Source organism: Toxoplasma gondii, chromosome X (assembly GCF_000006565.2).
Source record: "Toxoplasma gondii ME49 chromosome X, whole genome shotgun sequence".
NCBI lineage: Eukaryota > Apicomplexa > Conoidasida > Eucoccidiorida > Sarcocystidae > Toxoplasma > Toxoplasma gondii.
This window is the reverse complement of record NC_031478.1, coordinates 641,933-661,407: the sequence shown is the minus strand read 5'-3', so window position 1 is coordinate 661,407 and position 19,475 is coordinate 641,933. Positions and strand designations below refer to the sequence as shown.

Here is a 19,475-nt window from a genome sequence, read left to right as displayed (position 1 = left end):
GCAAATCAGCGGGATTGGAGCGCTCTGGAAAAAACAACCGGGCGGAAGGAACTCAGAAAAGAGAATGCCTCCCTCGTCTAGGTGTGAAAGGCGTGTGTGCGAGATTTATCAACGTTAAAAAACACATCTGTGGCTTCGCCGGAGCGCCTTTCCTTTTTCTCTTTGTTGAAACAACGCAGGACTCTCAATCGAACTCGAACTTCTGGGTTTTTTGACAGGGAAGCCGCGAACAGTTGTTGCACGTACGTTTGAAATTTCCGATGCATGCAATTCAGCAGTGTGTTTTTCCCGTCAGCTCGAAGGGAAGCAGGTCCGACCAGAGAGCAGTATTTTTTCTAACTTCTGCGATTATTCGTGTCCAGAAGCACTCGGGGTTCTTCACGTGCTTTTTCATCTATGTCTCAGTTTTCCCTGTTTCGCCCCGGGCCCGCGTGTTCCCGGCTCAAGCTCTGAAAATCGCTGTGCGACTGTTGCTTGTCATCCGCAGATTCAAGAGTTGTCGGACTGTTCACCGCGTTTTCCTCCTTCGCTTTCTTCCAGTTCTTCTCGAGTCCTCCTCCCATGGTTCTATCGCCTCTTCCTCTTCCTTTTTGCCGGACTTCTCCACCTCTCCTTCCCTCTATATTTCTCTCTGGGTCCACATTTGCCACACAGAGGCAGCGACCTGTTTCCCTTCCCAGCTTATCTTGTTCACTTTTCTCCGTCTCGTGAGGCCAGTTCTGAACTCTTCTTCGCGCTGCCTCTGGGACCTCCTGCCTCGGCTGCTCTGCAGTCGCGTCGAGTCGCCGCTGGCAGCCACCCTGACAGCTTCTGTTACATCAGCAGTTCACGGGGCTCAACAGTCCCGCGAGTTGTAGCATCATAAGTAGCTCGACGTCGCCTCTGTGCAGTGGTCCGCGATCCGGAACTGCACACCGTTTCTTTTGTTTTCCACGGTCTCCGCTGCCTCCCCCCTGCGAGAGAGAAGAGAGAATCTTGTCTCTGGCCGCACGTAGACGAGCCTCAGGCGCAGAAGACCGCTCCGGCTCTCGGGCGGTGGTACTAGATGTCAGTTGTGATACGCAGGAACTCAGCGGAGAATCTTTGTTCGGGAACTGAGGGTGAGTCTGACGGGATCCCAGGCAGACCGCGCGCGTTTGCTGGAACCGAGGAAGCTACGGCTTGTCAGCTCGGAGTCCGAGTGTTCCCTTGAGCGTCTCTTCGTTCCGCAGAAACCCACAAAATGCGTTTCCTGTCTCCACCAGACTCGCCCTCGGGGATCGAAGATGACGTCGGCGCGGCTCCGGCGACCTCTGAGGTGTCTGAGGCTCAGAGTCACTACACCCGGCAGCGCTCAGAGTGGCAACGCCGTTTCGCTGGCCCTCCCAGTTCCGCTTCGTCCGGCCTCCCGGCTTCTTCTGCCTTCGTCGCGGGAGGTTCTCTCCACTCCATGAGCACGCAGAACAAAGTCGTTGTCCTCCCGCCGTCGCTCTCCGCCGCCTCCGCCGCCTCCGCCGCAGCGGCTTCGTCTTCCGCTGCTGCTCCGCCAACCCCCTCAACTCCCGCGACCGGCGTTCTGCAAAGCGCCTCGGGGCGCCCGGGAGCAGCTGCGGCTGTCACCAGTTCGAGTGCTGCGGCTTTAGTGGCGAAGGCCTTCGGACGAGCAGGAGGAAATGCCAAGTTCGTCGCCGCAGCCGAGGTGGCGGAAAAGGCGGCGCAGGCTGTCGCGGCTGGCCGCAGCGAGGTGGGACTGGCGCCCGACGCGAAGGTTGCTGGGAAGCCCGTTCAGAGCTTCTCACACATCAAAGTCATGAAGGAGGGGACGTGTCTCGAAGTCTTGTGCTTGCCGGTCCTCTTCCAGAAAGTCGCTCCCAGAGACCGCCTCGTCATCGGCCGCGGGGAACAGGCAGACATCCACACCGACCACCCCAGCTGCTCGCGTCTGCACGCCGAGATCCGCCGGACCGCCGCCGCTGGCACAGCCAGGTGTACGTACACCCTGCGGGACCTGGGTAGTGGCCACGGGACGCTTCTGAACGGCGGGAAGATCGCCGCGGGGAAGGAAACGGAGCTTGAGGACGAAGACGAGGTCCAGTTCGGCTTTTCGCAGCGGCTGTACATCTTCTTCGGAGGCAGAGAGTCGCTCGACGACTCCGCATGCCCTCCCGCTGTCTCACCGACTGCCGCGCCTGGCCTGACACCGAGTGGCGGCGGAGACAGTGCGTTCGGGCCGAAGCCGCGCGGTCCGAACTTTGAGCCTCCGACTGGGAGTTCGGCGACGTGTAACCCGCAACGTAGTCCGTGGACGGGAAGCGCACCACCTCAGCCAGGCCCACCGGCGGTGCCGCCGCCGCCTCCAGACGATTTCTTTCCTTCGCATGCAAAGGGTGGCTTTTCTCCGACTTCGCGGCAGAGCTGGGGCAGAAGCCCCGTGGGCGCCGACCGCGTCGGACCTGCAGGCTCTCAGTTCGGAGGCGTCTCTGGGTGGGATTCAGACGCCTCTGCTTCCTCGAACTCCGGATTCGCAGCGCCCGATGGCATGCGCCAACGCGAGGTCCAGACTGCATGGCGCGGCGGAGAGTGTGGAAACGGGTTCCAGTGCAACTCGGGAGAATGGTCAGAAGCAGACACGCGTTTCCAGAGTGCCGGCTGGGGAGGAGGCTGGAACTCTTCCGCCTACGAAACATCCGCAGGTCCGCAGACGCCAGGGTACGGGGGCCAACAGGGAAGATGGGCGGGACAAGGCACGGAAAACTACTACGATTCCGGATCCCCAGGGTTCAGTTGGGGCGGGAGCAACTCGGGTGTCTGTACACCCGGGGGGGAGAGCTACGGCGAAGGCCCGATGAACTCGGGTGTATATACACCCGGGGGAGAGAGCTATGGCCAGGGCGATAGTCGGGGGTCGGCGCCGCGAGTGTCTGGTTACGCGTCTTTTTCGCCTTGGTCGCTTGGAAGCGGCCAGGGGGGAGAGGAGTGTTCTTCTTACACGTTCGAAGAGGCCGGAAAGTCGCATCTTTACACTCCTTTCGCTGAAGACAGTCGTGGCAACGAGGCCTGGGGAACAGCGAACGGCGTCTCTCCGGAGAAGGGGTCCAGGTCGTTTGCGGAGCCGAGACTGGACATGGCCGCGAGGAAGAAGCTCTGGCAAAATCGGACGGAGAAGAAGGTGGACACGCAGCGGGAGCTCCAGGAACACAAAGAAAGGGTAATCAAGGAACACAGCGAGCGTGTGCTTCAAGAGAAGCAGACCCTGCTGTTGCAGAAGCAGAAACTCGTCGAAAAACGGCGTCGGAACCAAGTCGAAGAGGCGTCTGCGGCTGCGGCGAAACGTGCGCGGGGGGACACAGAGACATCCGAGAGCGAGGCGACAAAAGCCGCTGATTCTGGGGCGTCAGACGAATCCGGAGCCGCTGAAAAAATAAGCAGAGAGCGCAGCCGCGGGAGCTCCTCAGAGTCTTCGCTGGAGACGGTGAACGAACTCAGGAATGGGCAGGAGACGAAGGAGACAGACGAGGAAGGCGAAAGCGATGAAAGGAAGAATGCGGTGTACTGTTCGCACATTCTGTTGAAGTTCAAGAGACGGAAGGAAGACGGAGAGTGGACGAGAAAGTCGCGGTCATCCAAGAACGTCAACGCGGGAAGCGAGGACATCGCCCGAGGGGGCTTGCCGGTGACCCGGACCCGCGCTGACGCCTTCAGCATGCTGGAGAGTGTGCGGCAGATCGTGGAAGAAGACAACACTCAGTTCGGGGAGATCGCGGCGGAGTTGTCTGACTGCCCTTCGAGTAGAAAGCGCGGCCTTCTCGGCTGGCTTTCCCCGGAGAGCGAGGAAGGTCAATCGGAGAAAAGCGACACAGAGACGAAAGGCTATAGCTTGCCGGTGGAAGTGGTCCAGGCTGCTCTCCAGCTGCCAGTCGGAGCCATTAGTCACGTCGTGGAAAGTGAAAACGGAGTTCACCTTCTGTACCGGATTAAATGAAGAAAGAGAATGGAATCTTTAACGTTGAAAACAAGCAGCGAAACGCAACGCAACGCAACGTGTCGCCTTTTCAACCAGTTGGGACCCACCCACGAAAACTCCTGTTGTCGGAAATAAAACGGTCTCTGTTGTCGCGGCGGAGTTCGCCGGCTGTCTCGACTCCCGGCGCGGGAACGAACGCATTTCGATTTCTCTCTGTGTGTGTAGGACTATGGAGGGAGATCTCGTCAATGACTCTGAAGGAAATTCTTGTGTAGCCTTTTCCGAAGGAAGCGCACACGAAAAGCAAAGATAGACGAACGCGAGTTTCCGTGAAGAGAAGCTCATTCCACCCTCCGATGCACCTTGCTTCGAAAATCGGGAGTCAAGAGACCGGGCCATGCCTTCGGGCGTCTGTTTCTCCCCACGCTACCACTTCTGGATGGGTTTGTTTTACTGTTGTTGGCAGCAGTCAACGGCTTGGTTTCGGGTGGATTCAGAGAAAAAAGGGAGCTTCCCTTCTGCCGCTGTAAACAACATTGGTTGGACCTCCCCAGTTCTGAACGAGGGGGGAGGGGTGCGCGTTCCCAGACGAAATCGGCTTTTTCGATTGGCACTCCTGACAACTTTGACGTGAGAGACGAGTGCATTTTCGATATCCTTTTTTTGTATTGTCTCGGTTGGACTCATGTAAACTGTTAACTGGATACCTGTACGCTCTACGAGAAAGGAGACTAGCCGTGACTGCACTCCCTTCTGCGCAAGACCTGTGAAGACGCATGCACCAAGGAAGTTAGTGGAATAGAAAGAAACGAATACTCAGGGTAAACAAGGGTAACAAGTACATTCCGGTCACCTCACTCCTGGTGCTGTCCCCAACTAACCGCACCGTGTGGGCTGGCTAGGTGAATGGCCGACGCTTGATAAGAAAGCACTCACTGAAGAAGGCGTTTTCGACTTCTATGAACTGAGTAAACAAAGTGCTATCCCGCAACTTGCTTTCTACCGCAAGTCCTGGCATCAAGACGCCGAACAGGACCAGCTCTGAGAGAACTCCTCCAAATAACCACCGACGACGTTGTAGATGAATTTAGATTTAGAGCACACCGATAAAAGACAAGGTGTGCCTGGAGTGAACTCATAGATTTAGACTGAGTGTTCTCGGAACCCTGGCAACGCACGACACCTTGGATCCGGTAAACACAGACCTCAAGATCTAAACCAGATGTCCAAGTCATGGACCCAAGAAGCGCGACTCAACTTTTCCCCCTTGTTACTACACTTTGCAGGGGTGCCGGCATCCGAGGTTCCCCGCTTGACAAGATTGACAAATCCGGGATAAGAAGGAACCCTGACGACCTCTGTTGCACTAATACACGGTGGTCAAAGGGTTCCCGTACACAGGGAACATGACCTCACCTTTGCTGTGGTATCCCCGTTAAAAGAAACAAAGATCTTGAAGATGTAAGTGAGGAATCCACTTCGGCAGGTTATACTGCTCAAAGCTCGCACGAGGGGTTCTCTTAACGTGATGATAAATGGAAACACACCTCGTTTGAAGCGTGTCAGTGTGTGGCTGCGATCTGCTTCAAATGCATAGACTGGAGTCATGCTTTTCCAACGAAAATTTGGCACAGCAGTTCGTTCGACGCTCAAGAACCATTCCAAGGAAATCGATAACATGTTGGAAATCAATAACATTTTGGAGTTTCCGACGCAGTGCCGTGATGACTCCTGGGTGCCACGGTACATGCTGTCGCTGAAATCTCGATAGTTTTCTGGGTCGGATGTAGTGACGTCTCTGTTTCGTTTTATATGCGGTTAGACGTCTGCCGATTCCTTTTTTCCAAGCCTTCACTCCTTTGCTTCGTGTCTGCTTTCAGTTCTTTTCTCTGACATTCCTTCGAGCGCACACGTCAGAGTCCACTAGACCTTCGGGCACCCACCAAGCGGTACTTGATCACTTCGCTGTTCGTATCTTTCGCGGCTTGTCTCCACAGAAATGAAATTAACCTTCTGCTCTTGAGATTCCAACGTCATCCCAACACGAGTTAACCATAAAAAGAATTAAAGCTTGTTCGGGTACAGTCAAGAAGCTGCAAACAGCCAGCGTCTCCTGGAGGGTTTCTCCGGGGCCCGGCAGCCCGAAACAGGCGAGCACAGAGACTGCTGCTTTGGACAGAGAAGTAGTTATCTGCAAGTTTCTCGTTTCCTCATTCCGCTAGTCTTTCTTTGTTCTTCTCTCATTCTTTTCAAACCCTCAGACCTGCGTTGATGTTCTACTGCGGCTTCTTGCAGAGCGGCGAGAGCGCTCGGACCGCCTCTACAGCCGCTCGTCACCCCGGTGGACGAGAGAAACCTACGGGAAGGTGACTTAGAGAAAAAGAAAACTCGTAAATCGGGGCTCAAGTCCGATTGTTGGTGAGTTCAAGGCTCGCTTTCCATGGTGTAACTTGCTGCCTGTGGCCAGAGTTACAGGAGCCACCGGAGGCTGTCGCGGGCCGAAGGAGGCGTCGGTGGATGTGAATGGCGTGCGCAGGAAATGAAGAGAAGACCCGTTCATCGTTCTTGGTAATTCTCCTTTAGTGTAAACGACTCGATGAAGGAAAAGCAGAAGGTTACCACGCGAAGAAAGAGAGGAACCCTCTGATATCCTTGCCTCGGCAATGCTCCAAGTAAGCAACGCAGGACCGTCTCTCAGCGCCTCCGCGCCGGTAGAGAGTCCATCTCCAAGTAACATGGGGCATTGAGCCAGATGTACGTCCTCGCTCTCAAGAGGTTCTACTACACCATATTCAGCTAAAAACAGAATATATACCTCTGGATGTCCAAAAAGCTAGAATAGATGTTGATATAAGACCCTATTGCTACAAAGAAGTTACCATATCCTCAGCGCAAAGCCGGCATTAAGAACATAAAGATCATAGCGACACCATGTACCTCATTCGACTTTCTTAGCGAGGATAAGAAAAAGAGAAAGTGAAGGGAGAAGACAAAGATGGACTCCTCGCTGTCTCGGTGGAGCAGTCACAGTCTGTGTTGACTATTCAGAGTCTATGTGGACTCCTCAGAGGGCTAGGCATTCAGCAGCTTGGTGCCTGTTCACTTTCGTTTCGCTGTGGTCTTCTTTTTCCCTATGCAGGTCCATGGCTTTGCTGCGCCCGAAACTCATGCATGTGTAACGAGGGAGCTTCTTGTCTGAATTGTCTGAGAGTGCGCGGAGTCGCCTCGAGTCTACGCGCGCCTAGCATATCTGTTCACACTGGATTTCTACAGGCGTTTGAATAGAGGCGTAGAGGCTGGATTCATTTATACTCTCGGGAGAAACTATCTTGTTCACAACTTCCTTGGCGCATGTGCCTGTACGGGACCTTGTACATGTTTTCATCACCTTTACGGCTTTCGTGCAACTCTCCACTTATGAACGCGTTGCTCCCGTCTTTCTGCTCGGATTTTCTTTCTAAAGTGTTTCGCCATGGCTGCTTGACTGTGTGCGCATCTTCGAGGCGGCCAGTTATGGAGAGAAATCGTCGCTGTTTCTTCTACATGGTGGCCTACACTCTTTCGCTGTTATTCTCCTGATCTTCTCTGTGCAACTCAAAGGATGCGTTGCTCTGCTCCACCGAGTTGGGCGCTCCTTAGCGCAGAGTCTTAGGGTCTTGCAGCTGCTTCTCTGTCTGCTAGTTGCGAGAATGGACTCTCCTCGACTTTTCGTCCGTCTCCGCTCCTCGTTTTTTCTCTTGTTCTTTCTGGGACTTCTCCTGGGTCCTTCGCTGTGGCTTGCGCCCGCTGCGTCGTGGCTCTTTCCGCCTCGCGCTGCAACTAAGAATGGCAAGTCCTCCTCGTCTTCATCTCCTAACCCTGTCTCCCCGCTTGTTTCCTCGGGATCTCTCTCGGAGTCCTCTCAGACTGGCGTCTCTCCGAGTCCCTCTGCTAGTTCTGACGACAGGGCGTCAGAAGGCTCCTCCTCCTCTGCAGCGCCCCCCGCCTCTGTCCACTCTGCGACCACAAAGCAGCAGTCTGCTCCTTCAGGCGCCTCGCGCCCTCAAGTGCCTTCCTTACCTGCACCCCTGGCGGTGCCGTCGCACCCTGGTTCGCGGACGGAGATCGAGAAAGCGATGCTGACCAAGATCGTCGCGGATTTGTTGACTCATCAGGCAAACCGGCTCTCGTTCAAGGTTCTCGACGACGCGCAGATCCGCACCGCAGCCCCGTACGTCATTCTTGACCACATCGTCGGCGGGTACAGAGCCGCTCTGTCGGACTTGAAGCTCGTCTTGCCGCCGCTAAGTACGTTGGACTTGGCCGTCGAACTGCTGCCGCACTTCGTGTGGAAAGGGTTCTGGACAGACCTCGAGGAGGACCCGCTGCATGCAGCCTCAGTCGAGCACAAGCTGTTCGACTGGACTCACCCGCCGCTGCTCTCCACGCCGAGTTTCGGTGGGCCGCTCACGGCGCAAGAGGCGGACGAGTTCCCAGAAACCGAGCACGGCCTGTACCTGCGGAAGATGGCGGACCAGTTCGTGTCGACGCTGAAGCCGGGGATGCTGAACATCTCCGAGGAAGAGCTGCAGCCGCTCAAGCACCCGCTGGCGCGGCAGCTGTTCGTTGTGCAGCGAATTCGCGAACAAGTAGGCGCCAGGCTGTCAAAAAATTTGGGGACCAAGTTTCTCCAGCACGCAGCAGCAGACGCCGGCTCAGGTGTCTCGACACCCGAGGCGTCGCCGACGCTCTGGTCGAAACTCGCGAGGGTCTTCCAGCGCATGCGGGCATGGGAGAAACGGGGAACTTCAGAGGACGAGATGGGCGGGGAAATCCGTCCGCACCGACGGGCGACGCAGCTTAATATTCGGGTTGAGTCGATTCCTACGAGAGACGTGAATCTGCTTCTCGAATACGCCGCCGCAGTCAGCGTTCTGCAGCGCCTGCAGCACCCTGGGGCTCAGGGGCTGCTCCCAGGGAACCGATCTCTGGAAGGGTTGATTAACGGAAAACAGGAAGCGGAGGTCGCGAGAACCGCTCAAGCGGCCAAAATGTGGCGAGACAAGAAACGCGCACAGCATCTCCGAACCATTTACTGCGTACAGCTGCTGGTCTTGTCAGTGGCTGCGCTCGCGGTGGCCTGGTCGTACAGAGGGGGGGACGAAACAAACGCAGCGAGGAAGCGCAAAAGACCGAAAATCTCAAAGAGGCGCAAGCGGAATAAGATTCGAGGTGCTGTGAACCACCCAAAACGAACGGGCGAGTCCGACAGTCCGGAATTCGCGAATGCGCAGTCCAGCGAAGAGAGTGACATAGAACCCGCAGGGCACCTCCAGTTAGGAATGAAACAGAAAGTATCTCCGCTGAAAGCGTTCTAAATAGTCTCGATACAGAACAGTCCACGGGCACATTTGAGGAAGGGGCTGCAGTGGAAGCAGCCGGAACTGAAAATGGAAAGGCGAACTAGTGAGCTCCAGAGCCTGAAACAAATCTCCGGAAGAAAACGGCATTCAGGACGACCTAGAGGCGGGAGAAGAAAGCATTAGAGTCGACACGCAAAACTGGATTCTTCCTTTAAAGTGTTCCCTCAGAGCTAGAACTGAGAAGTTCTTTTTGGAAAGTCTCGAAAACAAAGTATTTTCCGAGTGGCTTCATATGCGGTATTCTGTCGTGGAAAAGTGAAGAACGGCGCCTTCTTGATGGTCCTCCTATGCAATGGGCGCGATTTCTTCCAGTTATCTGCTGTTCGTTGTAGCTGAGGACGAGGTTCCTTGTCTGCTTTTTTTGGGACAGACACCTGGAGCTGATCGTCCATGTTTGCCACCGTGTTGATATCGTCAAGGCTGGGAGTGTTCGGTGTCATCCCGCAGCAATGCTCATCGAAGTCTTCACTGTACATAAATCAGGTACCTTGCAAAGAACAGACCTGTTCTCTATACGAAAGTTTTTTCTATCTTTCATTTTGTCCCCCCCCCCCGCTCGCCTCTATTCGTCCGCTTCAAGGCTTCCACCCACAAGGCGGCAGGGTCTACAGCCTTCCGATATTGGCGTGGCGTTAAAAAACAATCTTTTTTACAGAAGAGCTCCTTTGAATTCTTCGTATCAGATGCTTTTCGGCAAGCTACTCACGGAACTGAACTGACTCGTGAGAGGCCTTCCCTTCCGCAAACAGTTGTGGCATTTCGCCACTCCTATTAGATCTGTTCCAACAGCAGGCAATGCATTTACAATCCCGTTTGCTTCCTACTGTACGAAAGGTACCACAACTCCAAGCGGGAGACTCCGTCTCTAATGCACCGTAATAAAAACAGTGAACGCTTATCTGGAAGAAGTGCGTACAGCGCCCCTCTTTTTGCGGGGTTTTACAGTGGACAGTGGACTCGCGTTTGACACGTGTTATGACACAAACTTCTACGCGGAAACTGTGCCTTTGTCTGCGACATGCTGGGTTCTTGCACTGGTAATGATCGTGACATTTTGTGTTGGTCAACCCTTTGCCGACGTGTTAGATCCGTTGCACAACTTTATGCGCTTGCCTAGAGTGCGACAAGCAAGCGCAATGCGACTATTGGGTTTTCATTCTACACAAAGCAGTGCGTATCTTCGGTTTGGGTTCTACACAAAAGTACTACTTGTACTACGTTTAGCGTGTCCATAGAAGGCTGGGGCAGGTTTTTCTCGTCCATTATCTCTACGCATTGACCTGGCAGAAACAACAGCATCCAGAAAAAACGGATCTTGAGGGAGAAACGCAAACGCTCTACACAGCAACAGAACACCAGATGCTCAGGTATCATCTCGGGTTGGCATCAGCAACGCAACTGTCAGGTGGCCAGAAATTTGAGACATTCCACTTCTCCAGAGATGGTTGGTTCCCAACTTCTCCTATTTATAGGCAATCCAGACAAATCCATTTGCAGACCTCTAACTTCCTCTGGGTCAATCGCGGCGATCACCTAAATGGTCTGTCTCGTCCAGCTGCATGCAGCCCCGAAAAATTTTTTCTGCATGCCTCGCACATCTAGATTGAGCGTTTGGTAGAGTTCCTCGCCGCTGTCATTCTCGCATATGATCCGTTTTTCTTCTACGATGTGTAGGTCATGACTCGTCTTACTTTCCCATGGTAGGAAAGTGGACAGACCTGCAGAATGTCGTTTTTTCGGGCGCACTGACAAAGGCGCCTGTGTAGTCACGGCTGCAAGAGGAAGCTGCACTCCGTTTCGTGTCCGATACTTTGTCTTTTCCTCTCGCCTTCTTAGTGCTGATGTTTCGGCGCATGTTTAGGTGGAGCTCCTCTGTCAGAAAATCGAGGGTCCCCCTCCGTTTTTGAGCCTCGCGAGCGCTGCATTTCTGCTCGGAAGCTCCACATCAGCCACAGTTCCTCCGGTTGTTCTTATTTGATCGTCCCTGACCGGATGTTTCTTCCTTCCCAGCAACGGAGGGTCTCTGTGTTGGCTAAGAGCAAGGAAACCTTCCGCAGCAGCGTGCATCGTGACGTGGACATCTCGACAAAGATGAATCCACCGACTCTCTTGACTGCAAAATGAAGCGGCCTGCCTTGTCAATTTCTGCCTTCCGTGAGTCTCTTGGAGTGAGCGGCGGTTTTTCTTGTAACTTTGTCGGGACAATCGGTGCCCGTTCTCGCCTGTTTACACGACACAACTTCGACAGACGGAGTACAGGACTATCCAAAGACGACTCTCTCGCAGGAGCTCTATTCGCACTGAAACGGGCACAGAGTCCTCGCACAGCTTCGTCTCCCCTCCAGGGGTGTCTCTGCAGTTCTCCGAACTCGTGGAGTTTGTGCAAATTCTCTCTTGCGCCCCGCCCTTGCTGTTGTTTTCTCGTTTCTCCACCACCTTCTGCCTCTGTGTCTCTGCCTCCCGCTCCCCTCTGCGGTTCGTCTTCTGCCTCGTCTGGCTCTTCTTCCCGTCCGTCATTTCCTCCTCTCTCTCCTGTTCTCTGTCGTCGTCTTCCACCATCCGATGCAGACTCCTGCCTCTGTGTGTCGAGGGCGAAGGAGACACCCGGCTTCCGGCCCGCAAACACAGACCTCGCCTTGAGACAATACTTGGCTTTTCCGTTTCCCCATGCGCAATGCCGTGTCGTCGCTCGACGAGTCTCTGCCTCCGAGCTTCACCACTTGTTCTCCCCTCTTTGTCGCGCGGATTCGTCTTTCCCTGCCTCTGCGTCCATCCCGCTCACTCATCCCCCGTCGCTTCACGGTTTCTCGTCAAGATCTCTGTGCGAGAAACGGACCTTTCACAGCTTTTCTGTTTGTGCTTCTCGCTCCCCATGCTCTGCTGGCGCGTGGTGTAGCTCCAGCGTATCCTCAAGACGGATTTCGGCATCTTCCTCTCCCTTCTCCTCTGCACCTCTGTCTGCCGTGCTGGCTGCTTCTTGTCCAGCTCCGCTGGGCTCTCTCGCCTCGCCTCTTCACCTGCCTCTTCCCCGCTCCTTCTCTTCGCGCTGTTGCGGCGTCTCCGCCGACGCGGAGACAGAGAACGATCCCCGGTCTTCGCGGACTTCCAGCAAGGCAAGCGAATCGGTGACCGAGGGCCAGGAGAGTCAGGAGAGACAATCGCCTCTGTCTTCTTTTTCCTTGGACGTCACGCGGCGTGTGAAGCGGCTTCTGGCGCGGCTTCTCCGCTGGTGCTTCGGCTCGACTTTGCTCGCTCTTCCAATCCTCTGTTTGATCTCGCTGGAAGCGCCTCTGTTCGTTGTCCATCCAGAACAGTCCTTAGCTGTGCGCCTTCCCGTGCTTCCTCCAGACGGAGGCGAGGGCGAAGAAGAGGAGCTGCGAGAAGAAGGGAGAGAAGACACACGGCGAGGCCGCAACCGCGGTGAGGACAGTCCGCGGCCACGAGGCGAAGGCAAAGGAGGGGAAAGCAAGCAAGGCTATGGGGGTGGTCGAGTGGACTCGGAGAAGAAGGAGACCATAGAAGGAAAGGAGACCTCCGAGAGACAAGAGCGAGAATGTGGAAAGCAGGGGGAGGTTTTGAGGCGGGTGCCTTTCTCAGGCGCTGACACCGAAGGAGACGGGGTCGGCAAACTTGAGGTGTATGGACAGACAGAGGAATGCGAAGAGCGGGACGGAGGACAGCCGAGCCGCGGGGAAGTTGATTCGGTTCGGCCGGGTGTACGGACGCAAGCTGGCTCGGAAGCCAGTTTGCGAGAGAGGGAGACGAGAGAACAGGAGAAGAGATATCGTGATGAAGCAACTGGGGACGGGACTTTGGTTCTCGCGTCTCCGTGGGCAGTTCAAGCTTTTTCGCGAGGCGATTTCGTCTACATTCGGCACCCGATGGACTCTCAATGCAAACTCCTTCTGCGCGTTGTTGCAGTGGCCAACGACGTGATTCGGGTGTCGGCAGGGTCCCTGCTGTCTATCCACCCCACTCTGAGGAAGCAGCTCCTCGTCTGCGGCGACCCGAGGGTGGTCACTGAGGACGGAGTGCCTTTTCGTTGCGACTTTTCTTACAGTTTTCTCACACACCTCGTGGACTTGTGCAACGAGGAGAGCCTCGCGGCCGCCTTCGAGGGCAGGCCCACCTGGACTCCGTTCCAACGCATGCGCAACGTCGGCGAGAGTGTAGAGACATCAGACGGCGAGGTGGAAGGCGTCTCTGAAATCTTTCTGGAGCTCCGAATCCCCGCAGGCAGCTGCTGGCTTGAAGCTGACTCGGACCTTTCTTCTCGTGGGGGGGCTCGCTGCATGCAGGTCGAGCGACACGGTGCGGCGAAGAAAGACAATCTGTCGGCCGGCGGAGGAGAGCACCTTCACGTGACCATTCCCACAGTTTTTCAGGATAGCTACGCCTTCGGCCTGGCGCCCATCTCCCTCATCCAGGGCATCGTGTACGCGGTCCTTCCTCATACGCACTCGGCGACAGAAGCGCGACGCCTTCTCTGTCAGGCCTTTCTGTCTGCCCTCGCTGGGGAGGCTCGAGAGTCGCGTCTGGCTTCTGGGCTCCTCTTCCTTGGAGAGAAGATCAGACGCATTCTGGCAAACGTCAAGGTCCACGTCGTCAGCAAGGTGACACAGAAGAGAGAGACCAGAGAGGGGGAAACGGATGGCGAGGCCGACGAAGGACAAAGAGCACGTCTAGAGCGAGCAGAAATTGACGCAGGACTGCAGTGGAAAGAGGCGGATTTGAGTCCTACGACAAGGGCATCCGAGCTGCAGGCCGCGGGGAGATTGAGAGAATGCGTGTCAAACGGGGCCGGCGAGAAGGAAGTCAGAGGAGAAGGAAGTGAAAAGAGCGCAGGCACGCCTGGATCACGCTCCAGCGAGAGTCGAAGGAGTACCCAGTGTCAAGCGAGACTGAGAGAACCTGAGGCGGAATCTACGCATAGGAATTCTGAGAAGAACCTGAACGAGGGGAGAAGACGTTTTCAAAGAGAGGGGAGTGAGAGGGAGGGAGAAACGAACGTGGTTCGAACGCCGGAAGAGACAGAGACTCGCGTCGAATCCGAGGTCCCGATCTGTCTCTCTCCAGAGGCGCCGAGTGAACAAAGGGAGGAGCGAATGTCTAAGGCTTTGCCGGCGCAACTCTGTGTCCTTCCGACAGCGACAGCAGAAGTTAGTGGGGAAGGAGGACAGGCCATGAGGGACCTTGAAAGACGCGTAGAGGACGACAGGAGAACCCGCGAGAGAGAAGCAAGGCGCAGCGACGCGAGCGAGGATAACACAGATGAGGAGAAGGAGAAGAAAGGAGAGAGAAGAGAACAAAGTGAGGCCGAGGAAGACGAATGGGGGGAAACAGTTTTGATGTATCGCCTGCTGAAGCGAGCAACGCAGTGGTTGGTGACTCATGCAGATATGCGAGGTCTCGAACTCCCAGCTGATAACTGCGTTTCGTCAAAAGGAACGATTTTCGTTGATTACGCTGAATACCAGAGCGAGGGAAGCAACGCGAGAAACAGGTAGAAGAACCAGACGCCTGAGACGAAGAGCAAGAGAGAGCAAGCAGAAGCGGCAAGAGGGAGACAGGCTTCGTGGAAACAGTGGCGGTAATGGAGGAAGAGAGAAAAGAGATAGAAAGGCGAGCGCGGGAACGAACGCGACAGGAAGAACAAGCCTCTTACGGGGAAGAACGGGGATGGCCAGACAGATGATGAAGTGTCTCAGACATACGTCTCTCAAAGAAGAGAAAGAACTGGGGGAGTATCCAGGAGATCAACGGGCAGGACACAGGAATCAAGAGGAGACGACAGCCTGAAAGAACAAGAGGCGTGAGAGAAAGATCAGAGTAAGATATCTCCGTTTTCCATTTTTGTTCGAACTGGAACCATTGCCGAAGAAACAGTCACAGCCGGCAGGCTCCTCCTGGATCAGAGTTGTTCCGATGTATGCACAACGTAGCAGCCTCGGCAGTGGGAGGCACCAGACCGAGGTCGAGTTTCCGCTTTCGCGCAAATGGAAACTCACTGAGGAGCAGACCACATGCGAAGCCTGTTTCGAAGGGGCCGCTGTACAGGAGGAATGTTTCCAGAGTGTCACAACAGCTCGCTGGCGTTTCAATACGTGCGAAGTGGAAAGAAAAAGCTATGCGAATCTTGTCGGTAATCGTCTTCTTTCGGGCTTGCCCAACAGACACGCACACTCGCTGGAAGCAATTTCTAAACGAAGGAGACGCTGTTAGAGAGACGACTTTGTACGGTTACACTTGAATACACACAAATCCCTGGTAGCCGAGGAAAACCCTGACACAAAAATATGATTCATAAGTATGAAATGTATATATATATATATATATATATATATATGTATATATATAACACATATACTTATGCATGTGGATATATGCGAATGCTGCTCTGAGTTCTCTGGACAGACGAAGGGGTCTCTGGTGAGCAGAAAGGTGAGGTTCGCGGACTAGCGTGTGTACAGTCGTATTCTTCAGTGTTGAATACGAGTGATAGTAGGATACCGCTGTGTCTCTCGAGATGTACCTTTTATGCGTTGTGAAGGAAGTGGTGTCTCCTCAGCTTCCCTGTTGAAACACTCCGAAAGCCATGAGGGTCACTCGATATGCGCAAGTTCGGGGTCTCCGGAAATGCCATTTTCTAGTAGAGTTTTTTCCAAGAGGAAAGGGGAAGTGGAGGAACGAATAAATGATACACCAGTGAAAAAGGAATGGTTAAAATCACATGAGACGCAGGGATCTCCTTCTGTTCGTGTATCCCTCTCGAAGTGAACCTCCTGCAGGAGACACGCGAATTTGCTTTTTCCAAAAGCAGTAGTGACGCCATTGAAAGGAGAAAAAAGGGGACCCCCTGACAGAGAGGACAGAGAGAAGCACAGGGGTGCTGGTGTGCCGCGCGCTCGCTGTGTGCTATAATTGTTTTTTAGTTTTACTCAACTGATAGAATCACCGCGCTGAAGATGAGGGAAGCCGTGCTTAACGGCATTGCGCCAAAGAGAACGTAGCGTGATCCAAGTTAAAAGAATGGAGCGTTGCACTCGGAAGCAGGAAGGCTGCGAGGCACTGGAAAAGATTCCCCGTGCAGGGTCTGTGTTCAGGCTAAGGCCCGAGACGCCAGGCTCGTGATCTGCATGTTTCTGGAACAGAAATGTGAATTCAGCAAACCAACGTTTTCGCCGAAAACTAGCTCTTTGTGAAGCACTTGACGACTGTGACGCCGAGAACCGCTTCGACGTGCTGCTTCTCGTTTTTTTGACACCACGGGCTTCCCCCTCCTTTTACTCGCTTTCACCTTAAAGCGTATCCGCTAGCCTCCTGCCTGTTCAATCCTCGAGTCTCTTCTTCATGCTTCTCCATTCTTCACATTCACTCCTAGACGAGCACCAGCTACTTGCGATAGCCTCCGGATCCCGAGGCTGTTGATTTGCCGCCTCGGCCTGAAACAAAGAGAATATGGCAGCAGACGTTCCTTCCTGTTGTGATACGGTTGCTCACGAACGGCAACTATTCCCCTCCTCGTAATCCGTTTGTGCATTATGCAGAGAACATCAGCAAAGTCAAGGGTAGGGAGTGCGCGTTGCGGAGACGACCGTGTTCGTCTTCCTTTTTATCACCAGTTGTTTCTTCCTCTGGCGTGATGTTTAGATTTGTTCCTCTGCTAGCTAAGAAAAGATTCATCCGCATTATTAAGAGAACTGGACATCTTAATTTCAGACCAATTCGTCCAGAGACAACACTTTTTTGCCTTCAGCGTTCTGCCTGCTATTTCATCCAAACATAGTGGAGGACAGTCCGTTTCTCGTTATTATCTTCGTAGGCGTAGCTTTTGCTCGTAGCCGCATCTACATAGCAACAAGCGTCCTTCCGATATCTGCCCAATGTCTCGCCGAAATGGACACTGATTTTTTCGCCCTCGCGCTCCATCTTCCCTTCGACTTGTTGCCGGTCGCCACCATCGCTGCTACACATCTCGCCATCAAGCGAACCCGAGGCACAGTGGGAGTCGCTTTGAATCGCTTCAATTTGCTTATTCATGACAGTCCCTCTCAAGAAACTTGGAAGGCGGGTTTTCCTTGTTTGCCGTCTGATCGCCATCCCTACCGCCGCCGTTACGAAAACTTGTTCTTTCTCCCGTAGGTCGCGCCCACCAGCGACGAAAATCAAGATCGACAGATGCTTAAAATAAATGCTTTTCCATAGCCATATCCACTCTGACATTCGCACCGCGGGCTTTGCCTATGTCGACAGACTTTTTTTTTCTCTGGCCCGTCAGAGGGATCGACGTAACATTGCGACTCCGGATGTGTGTCCATGTGGTGCGATAGTGCCTTCTTGTGGTGCGGCTGTGTCTTCGTGGGACGGCGGCTTGCTTGTGGGAATTCTGTGTCGAGACTAGAAGCGTTCCCCAAGCTGGTACAAAGCGCCCTGCCGAAAAATACTGCAGCAAACGGTTCGCTGTTGTCACAGTCTTGTGCAACAAACGAACGTGGTTGGCGCCGCTTGTGGAGTCGAGGAGGCCCGTGAACAAATTCGGTCCCGCGAGGCCCCGATTTGAACCCACATCGCTGGGAAAACCACGCGAAGAAATTAAGGTAGCCCGCAAACATGCTGCCTTTGTGTCTCCAATGTGGACACGTCTGGTGCTCTTGCGCATCTAGGGAAGTTTGTGTCTGCGCCTTGGTCTGCGGTGTCTCGTTTGTTTCAGGAATTCTCAACTGCGAAGAATGTGAATCGCCTTGAGTTGGCAAAAGTGTCAACCTCGAGACAGCGACAGGCGAATCCGGATGGCGAGGAGAATCATGGACAACCTGGCTTGTGCCTGTGCGTAGACTATCTGCTTCAACGTTTCCGAAAGCCACTGACGCAGGAGGGGCAACGATAACATTCTTATCAGACGCGGAACACCCAGAAGTCCATCTTCCACCGCGTTCATAAAGCAGAATCTCTGTATCGTAAGCTGACAGCTCCGTAAAACCGTGGCTGCTTTCACTGCCTCTGTCCTCCAGTCCACCAGCCGTGTTTTGTCTCTCCTTTTCTCCACAGCAGGACAGGAACAGAATGGCAAACGTGCTTGTATGCCCCCGTTTGAGTCTCCTCACTGAGACGGCTGCAGCCTCCCGGACCTGTCGACTGTCTCCAGTGTGTCCATCGAGGATGGAGACAGTTCGCCGCATTGGTCGAATCTCGGAGTTGACTTCAGTGGTGAGAGCAGCATCAAGACCTCCAGACTTGTACGTCAAATCAGAAACGCCGTCTGAGGCCCGTAGAAAAGCGTGAGAAGCTACTGCCAGTTGGCTTTCAGAGTTACATTCGCCGTTCCTTTGTGAGTCACTGGCGTTTCTCTGTTTCCTGTTGACAAAGGGTCCAATAATTCAACCTGCGCGCCACTTTCAGGAAGACACACATGCGTGTCTGCCCCTTCGCTGCAGCGGTGCTCGGCTTCAGCGGTAGCGTGCATAGAGCGATTGCCCTTGTCGTCGGGAAGCAAATCCACCGAGTGGAAATCACTTTCGGTCGGATAGTTTCATCCCTTGCCCAGCTTTGCGCCTTTTTTGCTGCTGTAACCGTCATCGGTTGAAGCGGTAGTGGACTGGGAGTTTTACCGTCTCGCCTCCTACCCAGGAATTGCCTGCTTCTGCCCAAGCTTCTCTCTTCAGTTGATTCAAGGGTGTGCCTTTACTATCCAGCACTTCTTCACAATCGTGAACAACTCCGTCTTCGGCTGGCTTGTTCTGCACGGTTGAAAAATCAAAACTCGTCTCCGGAGCCGCGTTTCCGGCGGTGTCGACGCGGGAGGGAGACGGGACCGAAGAATGAGGCGAAGGGCTCTCAAAGAAAAGAGCTGGACAAACGCGTATTGGATGTGAAGTGTTCCTGATTGAAGGGGATAGCAAACCTGTACGAGATAGTGGGTCAAACAGAACATATGGAGGACCGTCTAGATCAGTGTTGACATCTCCGGCGCGTTTAGTATTCGGTTCCACATCCGCTCCGAGACAGTAAGTGACATGCAAAGAAACCGCCGTAGTACGGTTTTCAGGATCGCTGTGCTCCTAGAATATTTTATTCTGGTTAGTCGATGACGAACCCATGACTGTACACCTCGAACAGAACTTCAACTGGCA

The 19,475-nt window shown here is 54.2% G+C and overlaps 4 protein-coding genes across 4 annotated transcripts; all 4 read left to right on the top strand.

Moving 5' to 3' along the window:
- The first annotated feature begins 284 nt into the window (after positions 1 to 284).
- Positions 285 to 4,672, top strand: TGME49_228040 (PPIC-type PPIASE domain-containing protein). Its single transcript, XM_002366386.2, has one exon. The coding sequence runs from the start codon at positions 1,223 to 1,225 to the stop codon at positions 3,959 to 3,961; it is 2,739 nt and encodes a 912-aa protein (XP_002366427.1). The 5' UTR covers positions 285 to 1,222; the 3' UTR covers positions 3,962 to 4,672.
- Positions 4,673 to 7,238: 2,566 nt separating this feature from the next.
- TGME49_228050 (hypothetical protein) lies at positions 7,239 to 9,811 on the top strand. The gene has a single exon (XM_002366387.2). The coding sequence runs from the start codon at positions 7,633 to 7,635 to the stop codon at positions 9,298 to 9,300; it is 1,668 nt and encodes a 555-aa protein (XP_002366428.1). The 5' UTR covers positions 7,239 to 7,632; the 3' UTR covers positions 9,301 to 9,811.
- Positions 9,812 to 11,019: 1,208 nt separating this feature from the next.
- On the top strand, positions 11,020 to 15,437 carry TGME49_228060 (hypothetical protein). Its single transcript, XM_018780191.1, has one exon. It carries the CDS (start codon positions 11,466 to 11,468, stop codon positions 14,850 to 14,852), a length of 3,387 nt encoding a protein of 1,128 aa, XP_018636086.1. The 5' UTR covers positions 11,020 to 11,465; the 3' UTR covers positions 14,853 to 15,437.
- Positions 15,438 to 16,083: 646 nt separating this feature from the next.
- On the top strand, positions 16,084 to 18,249 carry TGME49_228065 (hypothetical protein). Its single transcript, XM_018780192.1, has 2 exons — positions 16,084 to 17,483; positions 18,056 to 18,249. The coding sequence occupies exons 1-2, from the start codon at positions 17,242 to 17,244 to the stop codon at positions 18,078 to 18,080; spliced, it is 267 nt and encodes an 88-aa protein (XP_018636087.1). The 5' UTR covers positions 16,084 to 17,241; the 3' UTR covers positions 18,081 to 18,249.
- Positions 18,250 to 19,475: the final 1,226 nt, after the last annotated feature.